The sequence below is a fragment of the Peromyscus maniculatus genome, chromosome 23 (genome assembly GCF_049852395.1).
Source record: "Peromyscus maniculatus bairdii isolate BWxNUB_F1_BW_parent chromosome 23, HU_Pman_BW_mat_3.1, whole genome shotgun sequence".
Taxonomy (NCBI): Eukaryota; Metazoa; Chordata; class Mammalia; order Rodentia; family Cricetidae; genus Peromyscus; species Peromyscus maniculatus.
In genome coordinates, this window is record NC_134874.1 from 25,673,342 (window position 1) to 25,698,577 (window position 25,236).

At 51.0% G+C, this 25,236-nt stretch overlaps 1 protein-coding gene across 1 annotated transcript in view; it reads left to right on the plus strand.

Annotated features, from left to right (window-relative positions):
• Nucleotides 1-1,151: 1,151 nt before the first annotated feature.
• Nucleotides 1,152-25,236, plus strand: part of Castor2 (cytosolic arginine sensor for mTORC1 subunit 2) — a 37,305-nt gene continuing 13,220 nt past the window's right edge. Inside the window, exon 1 of the mRNA XM_006971336.4 lies at nt 1,152-1,598. Within this exon, the coding sequence (XP_006971398.1) occupies nt 1,486-1,598 (113 nt within the window). The 5' untranslated portion in view covers nt 1,152-1,485. The remainder of the gene's footprint in view (nt 1,599-25,236) is intronic.

Sequence of the window (25,236 nt, forward strand, 5' to 3'; positions counted from 1 at the left end):
CAGGCCATGAGACATACTCCAGATTCTAGCGTTCACTCCCTGGTCAGTATGAGGAAGCAGAGCAAGTCCCTAATAGAAGAGGACTGCGAATGTGAGATTGACAGGCAGGATTTTCTCCCCTCCAAAAAAAAAAAAAAAAAGAGTTTCCTGTCCGCCTCAGCAGGTAGATTCGACCCCACCACATCCCCCCCCCCCCCAAGTACTCTGCCCGAGGGCAAAAACACTAGTCAGTAACTTTAACCTAAAGGATTTCAAAACCTAGTCAACCATGAAAGGCTCGCGGGGCGGGGTGGGGGCGGGGGGATATTTGCCGAACAGGTCCCCCCGACAGCATGCAAACCTGGGGTGAGAGACACGAAGGATGACTCTCATTCAGATTCGGGTCCGCTCCCCCACCCCACCCCCGCACCCTCCCCCCTCCCCGAGATCCACAGTCACTTCAGCCGCCGCCGTGCACCCATGATCCCGGAGACCCGGGTCCTGGCTCCCGTGCCTGCCTTATCTCTCGCCTCCCTCACATTTTCCGCAGCAACAAAGCCAAACACAGTACCGTGGGGGCTTTCACGCTTCCTTGCGTTTGGACACGGTGTTCCTTCTGCCTGGAAGGCCGCGCAGCTCTCCCTCTGAGCAGCCCCCCCCCCCCCCTGCCTGCGTGCTCTCATTCAGCCCTCAGCACCTCTCCATAAGGACCCGGCACCCTTCTCTGTCTAACCCAAGCCTTGTCTTTTGCTTTGGCTTCGCTGCACGACAATCACAGATCCCTCTAAATCTCTCCCCTGGCCGGCTCAGGCCTTCTCCAACGCTGGAGTTGTTTGTGGAGGAAAGGGGTAGCTCGCTTGACACCCCCAAAGAAAGCGCCTAATCCTGAGTTTGAGCGACGACAGAGCATGCACCTAAGCTTAGGTCGGCTCCGAATTCCCTATGTGTACCATAGGGTTCTTCTGTGTCCCTGGGGATCCCCGAAATCTTGCATTCCGGGTGCACCGTGGCTCAGCAGCCCAGCCCCCCTGGCTTGACATCAGCAAGCTGGAGTAGTCCAGGGGGAAGGGCCGCGTAAAAGCGCGAGCACGGACTACAAATCCCGACAGGCATCGCGTGGCTCCGCGGCCAGCGCCTGCGCAGCACGGGCCCGGCGTTTGAGTGGCAAGTTGTTTGTTACAGCGAACACCAGCTGCTGCTGCGCCGGGCGCCGCGCTCCGCCGGGCGCTGTTTGCTTGTCCACCCCGTAGCTCGCTGCACCCCGCAGGTCCTCCCCAGGCCTCCTTTTTTTGCAACTTGCCAAGCTTCCTTTTTCTGGATCGAGTACAAATCAGCCCAGCACCGAGCTCCGGGCCCCCTTCCCTGGGCCGGTTGCCCCACGGCTTGGGGCGCGCAGGGGGCGGGGGCCGCTGCTCGTCCCCGTCCCCCGTCCCCGTCCCCCGTCCCCCCCCCCCCGCAACTCGGGCCACCGCGGATGATCCGCTGTGGAGGAGCCCTGGGCGGACGATGGAACTGCACATTCTGGAACACCGACTGCAAGTTGCCAGCGTCGCCAAGGAGAGTATCCCGCTCTTCACCTACGGCCTCATCAAACTTGCCTTCCTGTCTTCCAAGACCAGGTGAGAGAGAAAGAGTATGGGGCGAGGGGATGGGGGGGCGCATGGTACCCGCCCCGGGACAGACAAAGAGGCGCACCCCGGGGGGACGCAGTGCAAAACAACTTCATTCCCCCCCCACCCCCCGGGATCTCTGCCATCCTCCCGCATCGGACAAAGCCACCCCTGTGCTCTCTAGTTGGGGGTCCCCTCCACCCAGATCCCCCCCACCCCACTGCGCCTCCAACTGCTACCACCAACACCCAACCCTCCCCCCCCATCTCAGTCCCCTTCCCTGAGATCTCTAGTAACCTCCCCAAATGGCCTCTGTGATGCATCCGTGAATGAATGAATGAATGAACAAATGAATGAATGAATGAAAAACAGGTGTGGGGATCCGGAGGTGGAAATTAACAAACTAAACACGCCCCATCCCCCCATCCATCCAACACCACCACTCCCCTCCTCTTGGTTGGGCCGGCCCCCCTGTAGCCACCGGCAAGCGGGGAGGGATGGCGCTGAGCTCGTCTACCCCAGAACAGAAAAATCATAAAATCATTAGTAGATGTTTATCTCCAGGTGCCTGGAGAGAGAGGAGAGAGGAGGTGCAGGCAGCGGGGGAGGGGCTGCGGGGCCAGGGTCGCTGATTTCTTTTCTCTTTGGGGGTCCAGCGAAGTGGGAGGAAGGGGGGGGGGATTTTGAACCATGGAAGGGGAGGAGCAGGCGTGTTTATGGATCTGCCTGGAGGCCGGGCTTGGATGTTGCAGGAGGAGAAAAAAAAAAATAGTGGAAGGCCTTGGGAGGTAAGAAGAAAAAGAAGAGAAAAATAAATTTTTTTTAATCTTGGATTTTTCCCATTGCTAGGTGTGCGTTTGACTTCATAAACTCCTGTTGGATTAGAGTCGGGTTGTCTTTTTTTTTTTTTTTTTTTAATTGCCCTTTTCCCCCTGTGGAGTGGGAACTGGAGCAAGCTATGGTTAACTTAAACCTTGTTGGCTTACCATTATGATGGGTCTGGTTTGGGGGGGGGGGTGTATGAGGGGGGTGGCGGTTAAGGCGAAGATGCTCCAACCTCCCTGCCAAAGAAATGAATACATTACAGGGCCAAGATGAAGTCAAATGCAAACACACCCCCTCCCTCCCTCCCTCCCTCCCTCCCTCCCCAGGCTGTCTTGTCTCCTGATGGGCTTGGGCTCAGGAGAAAGAGCCTGTTCAAAGTTCTTGCTCAGGGACCTGACTTCAACCTTTCGGAGGAGCTCGGTCAGGACTATTGTTTGGAAGCCCAGCTAGGTAGCTCTGCGTCTGTTTACTCTCTCCTCCGAGGGCTGCTCTATCTGTGGGGACCCACGGTTTGAAATCTTTACCTCCCTTGCCTGAGCAGAACCCCTTGCTCCTTGGATGGCCCCAGGTAAATCATTAAACAGGTCATTTGAAAACAAAGGTAACTGCTCGGATTCTGAACACGCTCCCCCCCCCCTCCACCCCCAAGTGCAGAAAGTCCCTCTCTGTCAACACCTGCTAATCCTACGTCCACCTGCCCTCTGCCCACCCCTAGACAATCCCTAGGACCCAGAGACTGGAGGTAACAGACTCCCAACTTGTGGCCTCAGCATCCCACACACACACACCCCCCAAGCTCTCTGGTTCTCTTCTTTCTCAGTCTGGAGGAAAGAGGGCTTTTAGGGGGGACATTCGGTAGACAGACAGGAGTCTGTCTGTGCCCTGTGCCTTGGTGAAGGGACTGGCCTTTTTATGGGCATCTGCTGCTCCCAGGGTCCAAGTCGAAGGTCTCAAATTAAGACTCAGAGACAAGCTCACAATGGCCCGCCCACCTGACCCAAGGGAAACCCTGTCCCCTTGCAAGGTTCCTTCCAGGATAGGCCCAAGTGACCAGTTGCAAGATGACTGAGAGGTCAAAGGTCACCTCCTTGTCTCCAGGCTCCGACTCCAGAAACCGCTGAGCCTAGCCGGTCTGAGGGCTGACAACCACTGCCCTTGTGCACTCTGAGCCCAGGCGTGGCTTCGGGTTGGAATCAGCCCCAGTGGCCCCAGGGCCAGGTCACAGTCCTTCTCCGTCTCTCTGTTTGTCCCTCTGTGAAATGGACATAGCACAGTCAGGTCCACTTCCTTTTCAAGGAGCTGCCTGCTGGGGGTGGGTCGTTCAATTCATGTAAAGACAACTGTGCCTGGAAAGGGATGGTGGTGTGTGGCTATTATTATTATTACAGCAGTGAGCCATGCAGGTAGTAGTTCTTGATTCTTCTCCCCCACCACAGTGGTCCAGATTCCCGTTAGCGCCCATCTCACCGCAAAGCAGGCATCTCCAGGCTATCACACTGCCTGCTTAAAAGAGACAAGTCCCCGTGTCTGTAGGGCCAGGTCCTTGCTGTGGCATTCAAGGCCTTTTGAGGAACCTGGATCCAGAATCCTCGTCTTTAGCCACCCCCCACCCCCCACCCCCAGCCGATACGCTAGTAACACCCACGGGTTGCCTGCCGTCTCTTCCCTCTTCCCACCTGTACGTGGTCCTCGTCATTTATCTCTTCCTAGAGTGTCCCCTCCACCCCTGTCAATTCCACTTTGGTCCTCAGGACCAGTGACATCACCACCCTGAACCTCCTCCCCAAGCACTCCCCTGCCTCCACCTCCTGGCAGACTTAGTCACTTCCTTCCCCCCTCGCTCCCCCACCCCACCCCACGTCTCCTTGGAGTGGAGCAGGTAGAACTCGGGGAAGAGACTGGAATGACATTGGAGGATACTCACTCGGTGCCTGGGTGCCTCTGAGCCCAAGGGATGTAGAGATAGGCTGCCCCTCCCTCTGCCGAGTTAAGTGCCCAGTCTAGGGAAGGAAAGGGACATAATTGGAAAGCTGAAGTTAAGAGACATGGTCCAGCAGGGTAGAAGAAAGGAGGCCCAGGCCTGGAGAGATGGCTCAGCAGTTAAGACTGATGGCTGCTCTTGCAGAGGATCTAAGTTCATTCTTCCCAGCACCCATGCCAGGTGGCTCACAACCTCCAGGAAGTCCCGCTCCAAGGGATCTGGTGCCCTCTTCTGGCCTCTGCAGGTACCTGCACTCATGTGCACATACCCACGCATTGATATAATATAAACGTGTGTGTGTGTGTGTGTGTGTGTGTGTGTGTGTGTGTGTGTGTGTGTATGATTTTAAATAAAGAAAGAGGGGAGACTGAACACTGGCTGGGGCAGCCTGGGAGCCTACCTGAATGAAGAGGCTTTAGATTATATGTGACATCTTAGTAGGAGTTAGGGAGGAAGGAGAATCTAGTCTCTCTTTCTATAGAAATGCAGACATGCACATGACATATATCCTAGTGTATACAGGGACCGAGACAACTCGGTGGCATAGCTTTTACAAAGAAGGAGCTTGGCGCTCAGGGATTAACTTGCTCAAGGTCATGAGATCAGTGATAGAGCCCAAGTCTACATCTCTGTGGATGAAGCTCTGTTTTTGCCAGCACAGGTTACAGAGGAGGCTCATATTCAACAGTGCCCCCAGCCCTTCTGTTCACAGTATGCTGATCAGAAAGATTCAAGAGCACAGGATCAAACCACTGACCTTCATATGTTCCCTTGTGGCCTCTTTCTTTCTTTCTTTTTTTTTTTTCAGCACTTAGGATTGGACTCAGGGCAGCCTGCATATTAGGCAAGCACACTCTACCGCTGAGCCACATCCCAACCCCTCACTGAGGGATTCTAGGCAGGTGCTCTACCACTGAGCCACACCCCAGCCCCTCACTGGGGGATTCTAGGCAGGTGCTCTACCACTGGACCACACCCCAACCCCTCACTGGGAGATTCTAGGCAGGTGATCTACCACTGAGCCACACCCCAGCCCCTCACTGGGGGATTCTAGGCAGGGGCTCTACCACTGAGCCACACACCCCAGCCCCTCACTAGGGTTTCTAGGCAGGGGCTCTACCACTGGACCACACTCCAGCCCCTCACTGGGGGATTCTAGGCAGGTGCTCTACCACTGAGCCACACCCCAGCCCTCACTGGGGGATTCTAGGCAGGGGCTCTACCACTGAGCCACACCCCAGCCCCTCACTGGGGGATTCTAGGCAGGTGCTCTACCACTGAGCCACTCCTCAAGCCTTTTTCAGTTTTTTATTTTGATACAGGGCCGTACTAAGTTGCCCAGGCTGACCTCGAATCACTCTATAGCCATGACAAGCCTGAACTCAGGAGTTTTTCTCCCTCGGCCTCCTAAGTGGCTGGGAAGACAGGCCTGGGATACCACATCCAACTTCAGTGTTTTTCTGACTCCTTAACCTCGCAGTACTCAGGTGTGTCTTTCTTGGGAGAAAGCTGGAGCAGGGTAGCCGGGCTCCACTTCTGCAAGGTGTGCCTCATGTTACCCAGCCCCAGGCTGTTCTTCAGAGATGCTGTCAAATCTCTAGCTCTGTGATTGGCTCTGAAATCTATCACACAGCCCCTAAGTACTTGCAAAACGGCATGTTGAAGGCAGAGGTGGGAAGCAGCCTGGTGAAAGTCCCCCTACTTTCTATCCAGCTGTGTTCATTCATTCATTCTCATTCATATTGGGTCTCTCTCCTCCCGGTCCCTCCTCCCTCCCACCTCCCTCATATCCTAGAACTCATTAGGATAACTGCCCTTCTCCGGCCTTTAAGTCCTGGGAGTGAGCTTCCACTCCTGGCTTCAGCTGTATGATGTTCCCACGTTTGTTTCGTCTTACCCTTGGCAGCTCCGTTTCTTCACATCTTAGCAATATGTGGCTAAGTCAAGGGTAGCCTTCGGAGCTGGAGAGATGGCTCAGGCGGTAAAACACCCGTATGCAAGCGTGCATTGCATGAGTTGGGATTCCCCAGCACTTACATTAAAAAAAAAAAAGGCCGGGCAGTGGTGGTGTACGCCTTTAATCCCAGCATTCAGAAGGCAGAGACAGCTGGATCTCTGTGAGTTCAAGGCCAACCTGGTCTACAAAGAGAAGTCCTGTCTTGAAGAAGAAAAAAAAAAAAAAAACGGACTGGAGGTTAGAAAGATATCTCAGTGGTCAAGTACACACATGCTCCTCTGACAGAGGACCTGAGTTCGGTTCCCAGTACCCATATCAAGCAGTTCACAACCACCTGTAACTCCTGCTCCAGCAGATCTAATTCCCTCTTCTGACCCACAATCATGTATATGCACACGCACACACACACACACACACACATAATTAAAAATAAAGCCTTAAAATAGGGGGGCAGTGAACTTCAGGGTTGGAAGAGACTGTCTCAGAAAAAGGGGGCAGAGAAGAAAAGGAGGACAGAGAACAACGGAGGAAAGATAACCTGATGTCAACCTTAGGTCTCCATGTGGACATACACACGTGTGCTTGTGCGCACACATGCACCCGAGTGTACACATTAAAGAAAACTTTGACTGTATACAGTATGGTGTGGGAAGAGGACCTGTGTCAGCGAACTTTTCTCAGAGCTGTGAAGGAGGAACTGTTTGCTCTGGCTCACACTCTTAGAGGACAGTCTCTCATGGCGGGGAAGGCACGGTGGAATTCATAACCGAGGGACCATCGCTAATGCTAATACTTCTCACGTCATGGCAGACCAGGAAGTGGATGACAAACAGGAAGTAGGAGCCCAGCCATAAAAGCGTCAAGGCCTGCCCACAGTGACTCACTTCTTCCTGGGAGACTCCGTACCCTAAAGACTCTGACCTCCCAAAGCAGTAGCCTGAGCTCTGTTCAAGGGCCAAGTGTTTAAGCCTACGGAGGTCATCTTACAACCAACCCTTAACAGATAGGGATGATATGAGAGTGTTCTGGGGTGGAGGGCTAGAGAAAAAGTTCAGTCGTTAAAAGCACATTCTGCTCTTCTAGAGGACCCAGGTTCAACTCCCAGCTCCCACACTGAGTGGCTCACAAGCACCTGTAATTCCAGATCTGACGCCCTCTTCTGGCCTCTATAGGCACCCACACTCATGTGCATATCCACACCTGTACATATAATTTAAAAATACAATAAACCTTTTAAAAAGTGATCTTGGCCAGGCAATGGTGTTGGTGCGCGCTTTTAATCCCAGCGCTGGGAAGGCAGAGGCAAGTGGGTATCTGTGAGTTCGAGGCCACCCTGGTCTATAGAGTGAGTTCTTGGACAGCCAAGGCTACATAAAGAAACCCTGTCTTGAAGAACTAAAAAAAAAGTGTTCTTGGCATGGTGGTTTATAACCGAGAAGACAGAGTATGACAGGTTGTTATTGAGCAGAATTGAGAATCAGTGAATCAGTGATTGTCAACCTTCCTAATGCTGCGACTCCTTCGTATAGTTCCTCGTGTTGTGGTGACCCCCAACCTTAAGATTATTCCATTGCTACTTCATAACTGTAATTTGCCTCTGCTATGAATTGTAATGTAAATATCTGATATGCAATCTCCCAAGGGTTTGCAACCCATGGGTTGAGAACTACCGCAGTGAAGGAAGGAGCATTTGACATGGGCCCTGAGGAAGTAGGGAAGCGAGGGGAGTTGATGCGGGACAGGGTGTCTGGGAAAAGAAAAGGCTCAGTGTGAGGGAGAGGATGAGAGAGAGTAATGCAGGTTGGAAATGACAGCAGTGCATTAAATGCACGCGTGAAATTGTCAGAAGAGTAAACTGAAGAGAAGAGGTTCATGCTGGGACCATTCAAATACACAGGAGCTTGAGGCATGAGGATCACACGTTCAAGGCCTGCTTGAGCTACAGAATGACTCCAAAGGCAGCCTGGCCAACTTAGTACGATCCTGGCTGGGAAAATAAAATAAAAAAGGTTTGGGGGTGCAGCTCAGTAGTAGAGCACATGCCTAAAATCTAACAGCAACAGGTATGGGCATGGCTCAGTGGTAGAGCTCTTGCCTAGAATCCCCTAGTGAAGGGCTGGGGTGTGGCTCAGTGGTAGAGCTCCTGCCTAGAATCCCCCAGTGAGGGGCTGGGGGCGTGGCTTTTGCAGGGAGAGCACCTGCCTAGAATCCCCCAGTGAGGGGTTGGGGGGGTGGCTTAGGTAGAACACTCACTCTGGAAGAGTTACACCCCTCAGAACCACCAAAAGTGCTAGGAGCTGGGCTGTTCGATATCAGTTAACCTGAAGATGTGATGATGTCATCAAGATCTTTTTTTTTTTTTTTTTATCTGACTGGCCATCCTGTGGCCAGGATAGCTGTGTCCTCCTGTGGAGCAGCTGGGAGAGCTTCATTGTCGACAGTGAGAAATCCAGCTAGAGCAAGTGCTGTGGCTTCCAACAGTGTCCTCCAACAAAGTACTCAGATCCTATTCTCTCCCTGCCCCCACCAAGCCTGGCACAGACCCTCTCACCTTATTGGTTGGAGCTGTGTCACATGACCATGCACAAGCCCACCATGGACCAATCAGAATTCACCCCTTTAAGGTGGGACTGACGACATGAAAGTTTCCAGCCTAGAGATGGGGCAGACTCCTTGGGCTATACCTCCAGGTGACAGAGGGTAGCCACAGTGTCGGGAGGTTTGGGGACGTGTGACGTGAGCTTCCTGATCAAGGTGGGTCTCCTCACTACAGCACTTGCCTCTGCTCTCTAGAGAGCGTCACAGCCTCAGAACCCAGGACCTGGTTAGAGGGGCCGGAGATTGTCACCCTGGAAAAGCAGACCCCTCCCTCTTTTCCTTATAGCCAGGCCCTTCCGGAAATGGAGTCTGTGACAACGTAGTACATTCGAGGCTCTTCTGTGACCCTCCCTTCAGTTAGGTCATGCCAACGATACAGCAGACCCGAGGAGTGGAAGCCTGATTTTACTGATAAGGAACAAAATAGGAAGGACCCAGAATACCCAGAAAGGGGTGGGAGTGACTGTGGTTTGCACTCAAGAATTCTGATCGGGAGAACCTGTTACTCCAAGCACCCAGCCAGATGCCCAGGCTAGCCTGGACTCCTGTCGCTAGGAGCCTCTTGATAGCCAAGGCCACCACTGGAAGGCAAAGGGACATGCTGCTATCTTTGTGTCTGTCTGTCTGTCTGTGTCTGGTGTATGCTTATGTGTGCGTGTATGTGTGAAGGTGCTATACCAGAGCCATACTCCAGCCCTTCATGGGGGCAGGGGATTCTGGACAAGCCTGCTAGCACTGAGTAATACCCTCAACCCCTTACTGGGGGATTATAGGCAGACATGGTACCCCTAAGGTGCTTCCTCCACCCTCACGAGAGAACCCTAGACAGGTGCTTTACCATGGAGACATGTGCCTACTGTCTGTCCTAGCAGTTAGAAGCCAGAGGTTGACCACTGGTGCCTTCCTCTATTTCTCCCTACCTTGTTTTTGAGGCATGGTCTCTCACTGAACCTGGACCTCCCCAATTCTACTGGTCTGGCTGGCCAGTGAGCCCAGGGATCCTAACTCCACCTCCCCAGATCTGAGATCGCAGACATGCACTGACACATTTGCCTTTTTACAAACTCAGCGCTGGGAATCTGAACACAGATCCCCGTGGTTGCCTGGCAAGCACGTTACCAACCGAGCCAATCCCCTAGCCCCTGTTACAACCTTTGAAAAGTGCCACCATAGAAAGCACATGTTTTACCAGGCACATGGTGGCGTGGGCCTAGGATTCCAGGGGTTGGCAGACTGAAGCAGAAGCATAAACTTGAGTCTAACCTGTGCTACAAAACAACGAACAAAAAAAAGCCCATTTCATGGATTGGTCCATAGCTATAGGAAACCCATAACTGCCACCTGGGTTGGGCTTCCATTTACGGTCTCTGGTTCATACTGCCCTGAGCTGGTCCCTGCATTACTGCTTTATTAAGGTCTTGCTAACAAACTGCTGGATACCGGCAGCTAAAGAGGCATTGATGCAAGAAAAGCTTAAATGTACACAAAGTGTGTCTAGCTCTTTATCACTTGCCTGGGTACGCTGGGCTGAGGCCACTGTCTGAGGACATTTAGGGAAAGACAGACTAGCCCCAGGGGGCCTCCAGGGGAAACCCAAGACAGCCACACCCTGGCAAGTACAGCCATGGACCATTTGGCCCTGTCCTGTTGGTGCCGTTACCTTCCTAACTGGAAATGGGGGCCCTGCCGTAGCTGAAGTCGCAGTCAGAATTTAATGACTTAGAACAAGGGGCTGGGGAGGCGCCTGAGTGGGTGAAGTGCTTGCCCAGCAAGCGTAAGGACCTGAGTCCAATCCCCAGGTCCCACACGGAAAAGCCAGGAATGGTGGCGTGTGTGTCATCCCAGCAGGAGGGAGGCATAGACGGGTGGATCCCTGGAGTTCTTTGACCAGTCACTCTAGCCTAATGGAAGAGCCCCAGATCCCTGGTGAGAGACTTTATCTTTAAAATATGATGATAAGGCCTGGAGAAATGACGTAGAGGGTACCGGCTCTTGCTGTGTAAGCTTGGGGACCTGAGTTCAAATCCCCAGCACCCATCTAAAAAGTCAAGCGTGACTCGGCACAACCTATTGCACACGTAAGAAAGAGGGGCTAAGGATTTGACTCGGCAGTTTAAGAGCAATTATTGCTCTCCTAGAGGACCTGGATTTGGTTCCCGGCACCCACCTGGCAACTCACAGCAGCCTGTAACTTCAGTTCTAGGACCGAAGTTCAGATCCCCAGAAGCCATATAAATATATGCTGGGTGAGTGTGATAGCCCACCTGCCATTCCAGCTTTGGAGGCAGAAACAGGATCCCCAGAATAAGCCAGTAGCCCAAGTAGCCATATTAACAAGCTTTGGGTTTGATTGACAGACCCTGCCTCAGTGAATAGGGTGGAAGAGCGAGACAGCACATAAGGCAGCAAGCTCGGGCCCCCGTGTGCACATTTAGACACGTGCACACATGCATACACATACGCACACAACCACGTGCGTAATACCTTATATACACCATGCCCACACCACGCACCGTACATATGTGCACACATTCATACACTGTCTGTGAGAACAAACAAAAGAACAGATGGTCTCTGCCAGTGGTATACGGTGACACCCCTCAGGCTTGACAGGGGCCCCCTGAGAAGGGAAGTCCTGGTGGGGGCCCAAACTTCCACCTAGAGGTGACTGCTAGAGACCGATTTCCGATGTTTATTGCAAATCCCTGGCCATATCTCTACTGTGCTAGGATCCTTAAATGGGTATGTAGAAGTAACTCGGTTGGTAAAGGACATGAGGACCTGAGTTTGATCCCTAGAATCCCAATTTTACAAAAAACAGGCATGTTGGGGCATGTGAAATCCCAGTGCTAGGGAGACAGAGGCAGATGGGCCCCTGGAACTGGCTGGCCAGCCACCCTAGCCTGTCCAGTGAGAGGCCAGGCAAATGAGGGACCCTGGCTCAAAATAACAAGGTAGGCAACCCCTAAAGAATGACAGCCTCAGGGACTGGAGAGATGGCTCAGTGGTTAAGGGCACTGGCTGCTCTTCCAGAGGTCCTGAGGAGGTCCTGAGTTCAATTCTCAGCAACCACATGGTGGCTCACAACCATCCGTAGTAAGATCTGGTGCCGCCTTTTAGTATACAGCATACATGCGGGCAGAACACTGTATACATAATATCTTTAAAAAAAAAAGTGACAGCCTCTGCATTGCCCAGGACCACACGTGTGTGCATACTTGTGCATGTCCTGCTCAGTGTTCTGTTACTGTGAAGAGACAGCCATGACCATGCAGCGCTTATAAAGGAAAGCATTTCATTGGGGCTGGCTTACATTTTCAGAGGTTTAGTCCATTATCATCATGGCTTGAAGCATGGCAGCACGCAGGCAGACACAGTGCTGGAGAGGTAGCTGAGAGTTCCACATCCAGATCGGCAGGAAGCAGGAAGAGAAAGACACTGGGCCTGGCTTGAGCATTTGAAACCTCAAAGCCCGCCCCCAGTGACACACTTCCTCCAATAAGGCCACACCTCCTAATCCCAGTTAAGTAGTGTCACTCCCTAATGACCAAGCATTCAAATCTGTGAGCCTGTTCTTAGGCAAACCACCACACACATGCACCTGCACACACACAAACACACATGTATTGAGAAGACTCATCCTCCTCCTCAGGCTCTCAGCCTGGCCTTCTCTTTCAGGCTCACATTCCTTACCTGGTACGATAGTTTACTCAGATTTGTGTCAAAAGCCCTGACACAAACAGCCTATGAAAGGAAGCCTTTATTTTGCTTATGGTTTCAGAGGTTTGGGTCCATCCTGGGAGGGCATGGCAAAACAGCTCATTTCATGGCTGCAGGAGTGTGTGGAGAGGCTGTTCACATCACAGTGGACCGGGAATAATGGAGCTATAACAGGAAAAGTGTAGTCGGAAGTTTTCCTGAATCCCGCCCGGTCCCGCAGCTACTCAGACCCAAGTAAACACACAGAGGCTTATATTACTTACAAATTGTATAGCCTAATGGCTCAGGCTTCTCGCTAGCTAGCTCTTATAACTTAACTCAGCCCATTTCTGTGTCTTGCCACATGGCTTCGTGGCTTACCAGTACTTTTACATCTTCTCCTGGCGGTACTTCTCAGCGTCCCCTCCACCTCTCCTTTCTTCTCCTCTCTCTCCAGTTGGAATGTCACGCCTAACCTTAGCTTATTCTGCCTCACCATTGGCCAAACAGCTTTATTTAATCAACCAATCAGAGCAGCACATATTCACAGCGTAGAGAAAGACATCCCACAGCAGAAGGGACTGAAACAAGATACAGCTCCCAAGGACACAGCCCCCATCTACTTCCTCCATCCACGTCCCACCTTCTACATCTCCATCGCTTCCCCATCATCTAGTCAAATTCCTTTAGAGAGAGAGTGTGTGTGTGTGTGTGTGTGTGTGTGTGTGTGTATTAGTATCTATGTATTATGCCCACACAGCGTGGATATGGAAGTCAGAGGGCAGCTTATGGGAGTCAGTTCTTTCCTTCCACGATGTGGGTCCCAGGGTCAAATTCAGATCACTGGGCTTGGTGGCAAATGCCTTTATCTGCTGAGCTTCACGGGTCCCTCTGTTCAGATTTTCAATCCAGCAACAGATTAAGTCATCGATCCAGTTAGAGCCCTTGTGACCTACTTGTCTCCAATCTGGCCACACAGACGCCCCTTGAGTGCCCTTTACCAGTTTCCCGAGTGCCTCTTGGTCCAGTCATTTTCATGTTAAGATTAACCATCACACCTGGCATTTTAACTGTCCCTCTGCCCTGCCTGTCTCCCACATGCCCTATTTTAAAACATCTCGGATAGGTTTGTTTTGCTCTGAGACAGGGTCTCTTGTAGCCCAGACTGGCCTCAGACTAGCTGTGTAGCTAGGGATAGACTTGAATTTATAATCCTCCTGCCTCCACCTCCCAGGTGCTGAAATTACACACACTCAGCACCATACCCAGATTCTGCAATGGTTTTAAAATGACTGATGACTCCAACATGCTTCATGCGGAAAGCTCCTGTGCCCCTTCCTCTCTCCCCTTTCAATGTGTGCCTCAGGGACTCTGTGTTTGGTAGCACCCGAGGCTAGGTCATGAAGAATACGCTCTGCCTAGTGCTCACCACCTCTTGGAGCCTTTGCTTGGTAGAAGCCAACTGCCATATTGTGAGGACACTGAGTCCTCGGGAGGTTGAAGCGGGAGGCTCACAAGTTCAAGACCAGCCTGGGTCACACGGCAAGACCATGCCTCCAAAAAGAAGAGAGAAAGAGATCGAATAATTTGGTTTTAAACTCAGGATCTTTGTTGAACACCGTTTGTTCTGACATTCCCCAGCTCTTTGAAGACGATTGCCTTCTTTGTCACTTTGCTGAAAGGCCCCGGTTGACAATGGTTCCTTTTACCTTCTTCCCTGACAGAGAATAGCATTTTCTTTTGCTGCTTGGTGGAGCATCCTGTGATTTGCTGCTATTGACAGATATAAGACCTACATGGGGGCTGGAGATATAGCTCAGTTGCTAGCATGCATGAAGCCCTGAGTTCCATCCCCAACATCGCACATCTCAGCCTTGAGGAAGTAGTGGCAGGACGATCAGAGGTTCAAGGTCATTGATAACACAGAGTAGGAAGCCAGCCTGGACTCCATAATACCATTTCTTTTTCTTTTCTTTTTTAGAATAATTTATTTATTATGTATACAGTGTTCTGCCTACACACCAGAAGAGGGCACCAGATCGAATTACAGATGTTTGTGAGCCACCATGTGGGTGCTGGGAATTGAACCCAGGACCTCTGGAAGAGCAGCCAGTGCTCTTAACCTCTGAGCCGTCTCTCCAGCCCCATAATACCGTTTCTTAAACAAAAACAAAAGACACAGAGGCCAAAGAGGAAAGCTGCCTAAGTAGAGTTGGGACCTTACTCGCCCCCATCAAATGGCAACTGGTGAGAATATAAAACAAGCTGGAGAGAGAGTCCCAGGGTTAAAGCACTGGCTGCTCTTTCAGAGAATCCAAGTTCAACTCCCAGCACCCTCTGGACAGCTCACTGCCTGGGACAGCTCCAGGGAATCCACCACCCTCTTCTGGCTTCCTCAGGTACCCACAGACACACAGGAACACATCATTTCAATTTAAAAAACAAAAACAAAAAACAACGCAAAACAGTAAACTTTAAATGGATAAAGTACTGGCGAAGAGGTAAAAAGATTGGAACCCTTGTAAGCTGTTAATGCTTTGTAAAATACTTAGTGGGGACACTTTCTCCAAAACTGTAAAAGTCGAGGTGGCAAGATGGCCTAGCAGTTGCTGTCAGGCCTGGTGATTTGGGTTCAATCCCTGGTGTTCACATGGTGGAAGTGGAAAAGTAGCTCCCACGGGGTGTCCCTGACCTCCACACATGCACCATAGCACTCGTGTCTACGTACACACACACACACACACACACACACACACACACACACATAAAGAAATAAACTTTTAAAATTTTTAATAGATAAGTATAGTAGAACATAACTAACTGTCATCCCAACACTCAAACTAAAGCAGGAATTGAAGGCCAGCCTGGTCTACAGAGTGAGTTGGAGCCAGCTTGAGCTACATAATGGGACCTCAGGAGTTAAGAACACTGCTTTTGCTGAGGACCTGAATTCTGCTGCCAGCTCCCACACGGTGGCTCACAGCCGAAGCTTCAGGGGATCTGAAGCCGTCTTCCGGCCTCCACACATATGTGCATGTACACATACATACACATAAATAAACCTGTGTGTGTGTGTGTGTGTGTGTGTGTGTGTGTGTGTGTGTGTGTGTGTGTGTATACTTTTTTTTTTTTTAATCTGAGAGGGAAAAATAATTAAAAGAATTACTTTTCCACTTCTGGGTATACATCCTGAAGAGTTGGAAAGAGAATCGTGTGGGGCCTAGACGTTCATGGTCCGGGCAACATGATTCACAAAAGCCAAAATAGGGAGGGATAAGGCCCAAATATCCATCAACAGGCGAAGGCGTAAACTTGCGACACACGGGTATGATGAAGCACACTCCACCTTCAGGAAGGGCGCGCTGACAGTTGCCCCAGCCTGGATACACTTGTAGAACGTTATGCTGAGATGGAAGCCAGTGAGGGAGAAAACAAAGAAGGCAGGCTGTGTTGCTTTTTGAAGTCCTCAGTAGTTCACTTTGTAGAGACAAATTAGGCAGGTGTGGCGTCCCGGCATGTGTGAGGTGATGGTAGAAGGATCAGGAGTTGCATGAAGGTCCATCCTTGGCTACACAATAAGTTTGAGGCCAGCCTGGGCTACATCGGACCCTGTCTCAAAAATAATCATAGAAGGGCTGGAGAGATGGCTCAGCAGTTAAGAATACTTAGTGTAGCTGGGCGGTGGTGGTTCACACTTTTAATCCCAGCACTAGGGAGGCAGAGACAGGCAGATCTCTGTGGGTTCAAAGCCAGCCTGGTCTACAAAGAGAGTTCCAGGATGACCAGGGCTGTTATACAGAGAAACCCTGTCTCGGGAAAAATAATAATAATAATAATAATAATAATAATAATAATAATAATGCTCCTAAGAGAGGACCTGAATTCAGTTCCAAGTCTTACAAAGGGCCACTTACAACTACCTGTAACTCCAGCTTGGGGGATCTGATGTCCTCTTCTGGTCCCCATGGGCACATACACTCACAAGCATATGTATATACACATAAAAGTAAAAATAAACCTTTACAAAAGAAGTGCTAAAAATAGTAATAAAGACAATGTGTCTGTGATTGCCAGGGGCTGGGGGAGGATCTGAGAGTTATTGCTTAAGGGTGTTAGGTTTCAATTCTGCAAGATGAAGGAGTTCTGGAGTTAGGTGGCCTTCATGGTGACACAGCAGTGACTGTCCCTTCTGCCACAAAACTGTGCAGAGAGTTAAGATTGTAAGGTATATATTCTAGGTGCTTTACCATAGTTTTTTTTGTTTTTGTTGTTTTTGTTTTTTAAAGACCTGTCATCCCAACTGCACATGTGGCTGAGACAGGAGGATGGTAGATTCAGGGCCAGCCTGGGTAACTTAGTAAGACCCCATATCAAAATAGAAGAACTGAGGGCATGAATCAGTATATAGCCTCTGCCTAGAATCTCCTAGTGAGGGGCTGGGGTGTGACTGGATGTTGAAAATTTGCCTATAACCTCCCTACCTTGTGGGGGGATGCGTCTTGGTAGGGGAGAGTCTACCTAGAAAAAAATCGAGGGAGGGGGAATTTGCAGTCTAGAGCTGGGATGCTTTTCTCTTGCCCTTAGACATCAGGACTCCAGGGTGTCCAGACTCCAGGTTCCAACACCCGAAACAATGGCCCCTCGGGTTTTCAAGCCTTCAGCTCAGACTGACAGCTAAACCATCAGGCCCCCAGGGTCTGAGGTCTTCACACTAGACTGAAGGTAGGACTTCTCAGTACCTTGGTTACTAATAACATAGTGTTAGTGCAGTAATGTATCATGGTTTTCTAACATCTCATCTGGATGGATGGATGATTAAAAGGCTGTTTATCAGTCCATGGATGAATGATAGGTAAATAGGTAGATGGATAAGTAATTGATAAATAAGGTGGATGGACAGATGACACATATAGCCATAGGCACATGGATTCATGGAAGGGCCACAAATTAAGTCTGTACCTGTTGAGTACAGCTATGGTTTTTTTAATGTAGGCCAAGCTGGTCTTAACTCAGAATGTAGCTGTGGATGACCTTGAACTTCTGATCTTCCTGTCTCGACCTTCCAAGTGCTGGGATTACTGGGGTACACCACCATGCTTAGTTTATGGGTTGCCAGAGGTAGAACTCAAGGCTTTATTATGCTGAGCAAGCACTGAGCTGCCAACTGAGCCACATCCCCAGCCAGAGGACATTTTTTTTCTAGTGCTTATCTGAATCCAAAATGCTCCCAGGAAGCTCACATGTTAAAAGTTGATTCCCAGCCACCAGGGCTTTGGGGCAGTGATTGAATCATGAGGGTTCTGACGTTACCAGTGCATTGGTCCATGGATTCAGAATTTTTTTTTTTATGAAGCAGAGTTGGGGGTTAGTAAAGACTTTTGAGGATTTCATACATGTATACAGTATCATAATCAGAACCACCTCCACTCACATCTACCCCGACTTGCTCTCCCATAAGACCCCTTCTCCACACCAGCTCCCCCTCCCAACTTCATGTCCTCTTTCATTATTTTTTTTTTATTTTATCCTACTTAAAATAACAAAACAGGAATAATTACAAAAGCTAGGTGTGGTGACTCATACCAGGAAAGAAGGAGAGAGGGAGAGAAAAAAAAAAATGAGAAAATAACTTCTTGCTCGACTGGTGCTAAGTGCTGGAGGGTGGCATCTTAAATGCCCCATTTATCCACCTCTCCCCTCACCTTCTATGGGGGTATGAATGTCAGTGCCAGAAGCTGAACTATGTGGCTTGTCCCTGACCACCACAAGTCACCCAGAGAAGGTCCAAGAGAAAGAAAGAACTGAGAACCACAGGGAGCTGGAGAGATGGCTCAGCAGTTAAGAGCACTGACTGCTCTTCCAGAGGACCCCAGTGTGGTTCCCAATGCCCATGTCAGATGATTCACAACCTCCTGGAACTCCAGCTCTGGGGGATCCAACGCCCTCTTCTGGCTTCTATGTGACTTGCACTCATGTGCACATAGAGACAAGCACACATATACACATTTAAAAATAAGTTTTTTTTTACAGAAAAAGAACTTAGAACCCCAGCTTCCTCCTGGGGAGCATCCCACGTTCCCTAGTGAAGTGTAACTGTCACATGGGGTGACTCAGTGAACCATCAAGACACTGGGATTATAGACATGCACCCTCTCACACCCAGCCTTGGGCTCCTTAAATTAGCACAGTTCCCTGAAACTAGGCACGCTCTCTCAGGAATGTGGGGGACACTGGACATGACCATAGATTCCCTAAAGTTTCTCACTGGACAACTTACTAGGAACCTGCAGTGACCAGGAGGACCCAGACTTCAGGAAGGGGCGCCGTCCCATACTCCAGCCTGCCTCCACCCCTGTGTTCTATTGTTTGGTAGAGGGCTTAGACAGCAGCCTAGGCTTTGCTTTGAACTCACAGCGATCCTCCTGCCTCAGCTCCCAAGCGATGGGATTACAAGCGTAGACCATCACACCGAGTTTTATATGATCCTGGGTATAGAGCCTAGGGCCTTGGGCATGCTGGGCAAGCATTCTCCCAACTGAGCCACATCCTCAGCCCTTTGGAGTGGGTGTGGGGGGTATGTGTACACGTGCGCACGTAGAGGCCAGAGGTTTACTGTGGCTGCTGGTCCTCAGGCACGGTCCATCTTGTTTTTTGAGATGGGGATCTCTCAGCAATTTGAAATTCACCAACTAGCCTAGGCTGGCTGGCCAGTGAGCCCTAGGCTTCCCTGACTCTGCTACCCCCCTGATGGGATGACAAGTCAGAAGGACCCACAACAGGCCTTTTCACACAAGTTCTGGGATCATGCTAGGTCCTTGCTCTTATCCCCAGCCTTCCACCAGGTGGTTTAGATCTCACCAGGTGCAGTCAGGTGGCAATCTGGTGCTTTACAAGCTTGAAACAGCATTTAAATGTTTTTTAAAAAAAAATGGACTGACCACATAGGATTTCTAAAAGCCAGGAGAGGATGTGTTGCCTTGAAAAGTAGTGAGCCTCCCATCCCTAGGTGCATGCAAATGGAGGCTGCCCAGAATATCCTTGCTGTCCTGCCCCTTTCCTCTGTCTCCTACTGCCTTCTGTCAGGATGATGGCAGGAAGTCCCTCCTCTTTTCTGTGACAGGGTCTTGCCGTGTAGCTCAGATTGGCATTCAACTCGAGACCCTCCTGCCTCAGCCTCCCGAGTGCTGGGCTTATATCGGCACATCCAGCCTTCTGCGGTGTGCGTCTGTGTGTCAGTGTGGTGTGTGGTGCACACACATGAATGTGCAGGTTCTGTGCCTTGCGCTTATGCAGAAGGCATCTCGGGACATCGAGTGTCTTCCTTTATCGGTCTCCATCTTGTTGTCTTGAGATGGGGTCTCCTACTGAACAGCCAGTTCCTGGAATCTGTCAGCTGGCTTTTTACGTGGGTGCAGGGCATCGGGTCCTTGAACATGCAGAACAAGTTCTCTTAACCCACGATGCCATCTCCTTAGTCTTCTGTGGTTTCAACAGGGACCCTGTGATAAATTATGCCACTAATTAAATGAGTACTTGTACATCTTTTCCTTCTGCTGTGTTTCTCTGGTCTATACATCTCAAGAGAAGGCTCTCCGGCAGATATTGCCTCCCATTCACCCTCCCCGGCTGCCTTCTGGCTGCGGGTGTGTTTGTCAACCAAGGCTTGGCCTAGCCCAGGCTTGGGGACTTGTGGCCCAGGATGCCCTGGGGAGAGGCCCTGGTGAGGGCCTCTCTCTGCTGGGTGAAAGAAGCAGAGAGTAAACAGATCGAATTTCCAGAGGCAGCCAGGCCATCCACCCAGGCATCTGCAGTGATTGAAGACAGGAATGTGCCCAGAGGTGACTCAGCTCCTGGGCCCCTGATCTAAGCAGCCCTAGGCTTTGGCTTGGCCTGGGTGGTTGACTCCAGCCAGGCCCAAAGGGAACAGCAGTAGAATTTTGAAGACCAACTGACTTGTGAGACTACCTGTCAATCCCCTAAGGGCGAGGGAATGCATAGCCACCTTTGGTGAGGCCCTGCTGCAGGCTCCGTGATCTTCCAGGTTCATTGAGAAACAGACAACAGTGGTCCTTACTCGCGGGAGAGGGTGGCTACGCGACATTTGTGTAGGAGCCTGGCCTAGAGGCTGAGGCAGGAGGATCTTGAGTTGCAGGCCAGCCTGGGCTACATAGGAAGAAAGGGAAAAGGGGAAAGGGAGGGGTATGGAGGGAGGTGAAAGTCAAAGGAAGATGGAGGAAAGAAGGAGAGAGGGAGGCAGAGAAGGTAAATGGCGTTTCAGAAAGTTCACCGCAGCCATCAGGCACAGAGAGGCGAGTATCAGGAGAGCTGCTAGGCCTGGAGGGACCTGGGATGGAAGAGGGAGCGTGGGTGGTCCAAGGCTAGCAAGGCCCCAGGAGGATGCTCCAGAACTGTCACCCACTGGAGAGAAGTCCCTTCAGACGACAGTGACCATGCCTGAGAAGGTGGAGACTGTGTGGGGAACTCAGGGTTTCTGGAAAGGCTCTGGTCGGCTAGATAAGGGACCCAACCAGAGGTCAAGGGCAGGATGGTAGGGTGTCACAGCCATCGGATGTGGATTGTGGAGGTCATTGGTGAGATTAACGGGGTGGAGAAGAGCTAACTGCCATCCAGCTGTCAGTGGCTGTTGGCTTGTGACCTGAGGGAGAGATGTGGAGGAAGGACACCCTTTTTTTAGCATGGAGGAAACCTGAGCCTGGAAAAGTGCCTATGAGTGCTTGCTGCTGATGTAGAGGACCCCAGTTCAGTTCCCAGCACCCATGTTGGGCAGCGCACAATTGCCTGTAACTCTAGTTTTAGGGGATCCAACACCCTCTTCTGATCTCTGTGGTCATTCACATACCCTGCATTCACATGCACAGACCCACACACATACACATACATTAAAAATAAAATAAAATCTTTTTTTTTTGTTGTTGTTTTTAAGGAAGAGGCTGGAGAGATAGCTCAGAGGTTAAGAGCACTTGCTGTTCTTTGAGAGGACTCAGGTTCTGTTCCCAGCAGGGGCACTGTGATTTGCAGCCAGGAGATCCAATGCCCTCTTCTGACTTCCTTGGGCACAGGGCACACATGCACATCAAACAAAACACTCAAACAGGCCAGGCAGTGGTGATGCACGCCTTTAATCCCAGCACTCGGGAGGCAGAGGCAGGTGGATCTCTGAGTTCGAGGCCAGCCTGATCAACAGAGAGAGTTCCAGGACAGCCAGGGCTACACAGAGAAACCCTGCCTCAAAAATCCAAGCCGTGCACAGTTACAGGGTTTTGAGAGGGACCCTCTAGAAATTAAGAGTGCTCGATGAGCCAGCTAGGGGGAATTAGGAGAGGCCTGGAGGGAAGGAAGTGGAGCCATGTGTGCGGGAAGGGATGTCTAGGCTGGAGGAACAGTTGAAGGTTATCTAAAGATGGCATTGGACAGAGAGGCCACTGCCGACAGACCGATAAAAGAACACAGCCATCGACAGGGAGTTTGAGTGGCATTGACCCAGAGACTAGGGCACTTGAGTTACTAGGCAACTGGTCAACAGCCTCGGGCAACACCCGAGCTGGGCCCTCCAGGGAATGTCATTTGCAGTTAATAATGTCTGGGATGTGGGGAGATGGCCACAGGACCACAGATTGCTTAATGGGCAAGGGTTGACTTCCTGTGTGCTTATCTTCCTGTGTTGACAGAAAGTTGGGCATCCTTGGGAGGATGAATGGGCTGCTGCACAGAGCAGGGAACATGGGAAATTCATTGGGTCTGCCGTCCCATCAGGAGAGGGAAGAAGAATGTGAGAACTTTTGTCCAGACTCAGAGTACAAGGCAAAGAAAGGAACGGATGCCAGCTAGGGATGTGGGGCTCACTCAGCATTAGAGCACCTGCCTAGAATCCCCCAGTGAGGGGCTGGGGTGTGACTCAGTGGTAGAGCACCTGCCTAGAATCCCCCAGTAAGGGACTGGGGTGTGGCTCAGTGGTAGAGCACCTGACTAGACTCCTAGGGAAGAGCCAAGTGCATTTCTCAGCCATAAAGTGCTGGCCTCACCTGCAAGGCCCTGGGTTTCATCCTTGGCACTTGAAAAAGGAAAAACCAGGTGTCGTCGTCAAGCATACCTGTTATCCCGTCACCGAGGAGGCAGACGCAGAAGGGTCAGAAGTTGAAGACTGGAAAGGGCCTGGCACTTGCTGATTTCAGGCTGCCTAGAATTCACAGTGTCACCCAAGTCTAGTCTCAAACATCCAGCAGTCCTCCGTGGTGCCCGGATGTCAGGTGTGCTCTACCAGATACCAGGCTGGCACTGCCTAACCATTAAGGGAGTTCTTCACATACACAGTATGAGCAGACTCCCCCATCACATTGTGATGCATGGCCGGCCCAAACCCTGCCCCCAGTGTCCTCCAGTCCCATTGCAGACAGCTTCACACTGTGGAATACCATCAGTGAGGACCTTCTCTGAGCTGAGGAAAAGGAGATAGCTGCTGGCTGGTATCCTGCCCCGCCACCCCTCCCTCCACCCCCACCCCCTCAACACCCCCCCCCCACCCCCGGTGCTTGACTGAGGTAATAAAGATGAGCAGGAAGTCTCTGAAGAGGGGAGGAGAGTTCACTCAGCAGTGGGAAGAACAGCATCGGAAGACCTGAGGCTAAGAAGTTAGGCAGGTGGGCAGTAAAGGAGTGTGACCAAGGAAGAGGCTGGTGACATTCTCCACCAGAGCTCACATCATGGAGAGGCGTGAAGAAAGAGGAACACGGGCCTGGGAGGTTGGCTCAGTCAGTAAAGCGTAAGAATGTATGTTTGGTCCCTAGAACTCCCATTTAAAAAGCTGAGTGTGAGCTGGGCCGTGGTGGCGCACACCTTTAATCCCAGCACTTGGGAGGCAGAGCCAGTTGGATCTCTGTGAGTGCAAAGCCAGCCTGGGCTACCAAGTGAGATCCAGGACGCCCAAGGCTACAACAGGGACCCTTTCTCGGAAAACCAAAAAAAAAGAAGCTAGTAGTAGGTAGGGCTGGGGAGATGGCTCAGTGGAGGAAAGGACAAGCCACCAAGCCTGATGACCCGAGTTCAGTCCCACATGATGCGGAGAAAGAACCAACTCCCTCAAATTGTCCTGAGAACTCTACACACACCATATGGCACACCCACATACTCAATACATAAGTAAATAATGTTTAAAAGGTATGTTAAGGGCCGGGTGGTGGCAGCGGCACATTTAATCCCAGCACTCAGGAGGCAGAGCCAGGTGCATCTCTGTGAGTTCGAGGCCAGCCTGGTCTACAGAGGGAGATCCAGGACAGGCTCCAAAACTACACTGAGAAACCCTGTCTCGAAAAACCAAAAAAAAAAAAAAAAAGTAAGATACAGTAATTCACACATGTACTCCTAGCACTCAAGAAGCTGAAGCAGGGGAATTGCTGCAAGTTCCAGGCTATCCTGGATCTGTGTGCAACCATGAGGACCTGGCACCCAGGTATAGTGTAGCCTTTGCCTAAAAAGCCCTGTTGTGGGGGATGGGGATAGAGAGACAGGATATCAGTGGGCCTTGCTGGCAGCCAGCTAACCAAAACAATGCACGAGCTCCAAGTTCCAGAGAGACCCTGCCAGAAAGGAACAAGAGGGAAGGGACAGAGAAGGACACCCAACACCCTCCCCTGGCCTCTGAGATATATATATCATACATACACACATACATGCACTAGCACGCATATGTGTATATATCACACATACAGTCAGTAAAGGGAAAGGAAATATCAATGTCCTTGAGCCGTGGTTCTTAACCTTCCTAAGGCTGTGACCCTTTAATACAGTTCCTCATGTTGTGGTGACCCCCCACCACCATAGATTGTTTTATTGGTTACTTCATCACTGTAAATTTGCTGCCGTTGTGAATCATAATGTAAACATCTAGTATGCGGGATATCTAATATCTCGCGACCCACAGGTGGAGAACTACTGTCCTAGAGGGTCAGATGGGGTGAAGCTCACAGACACAGGCCACTTGGTGACCAGTGAGAGCAACAGGCCCCTCTGTCTCCTCTGTCCTAAAGGTCCTCTCTGAGGCAGTGTGCACATTGAATTGAGATGGACACCCAACAGCTGGCTGGCCCCCTGGGACATGTCACTTCAACAACTTATTTATTTATACCTCATGTCCACAGAGGCCCAGGTTGCTGTCTGCTGGTGTTTATGCCGTCCAGACCAATGTGTCCGGTCTATTTCTGGAGTGTCCCTACAGCCTTGGGGGGTGGCTGGAATAAGTGTCTTGCCCATTCCTGTATACCAGACTCTCTCAGGCAGCTGGGAGGCCCCATCCCTCCCCACAGGCACCTGTTTCAGCCATCTGGAAGCTGAGAGCTTCAAGGCTCTCTCTGAGAATGTGGGGCCCCTATGAAGGAACCCCACAAGAATACCGATTGCCACGTACAAGGTCTTGGTTTAGCGTTATCCTCTGAGGCAGTTATAGATTGTGTTTGTCTAGATAATAGCTACGAGTTGGCCGGGCGGTGGTGGCGCACATCTTTAATCCCAGCACTCGGGAAGCAGAGGCAGGTAGATCTCTTGAGTTCAAGGCCAGCCTGGTACAGAGTGAG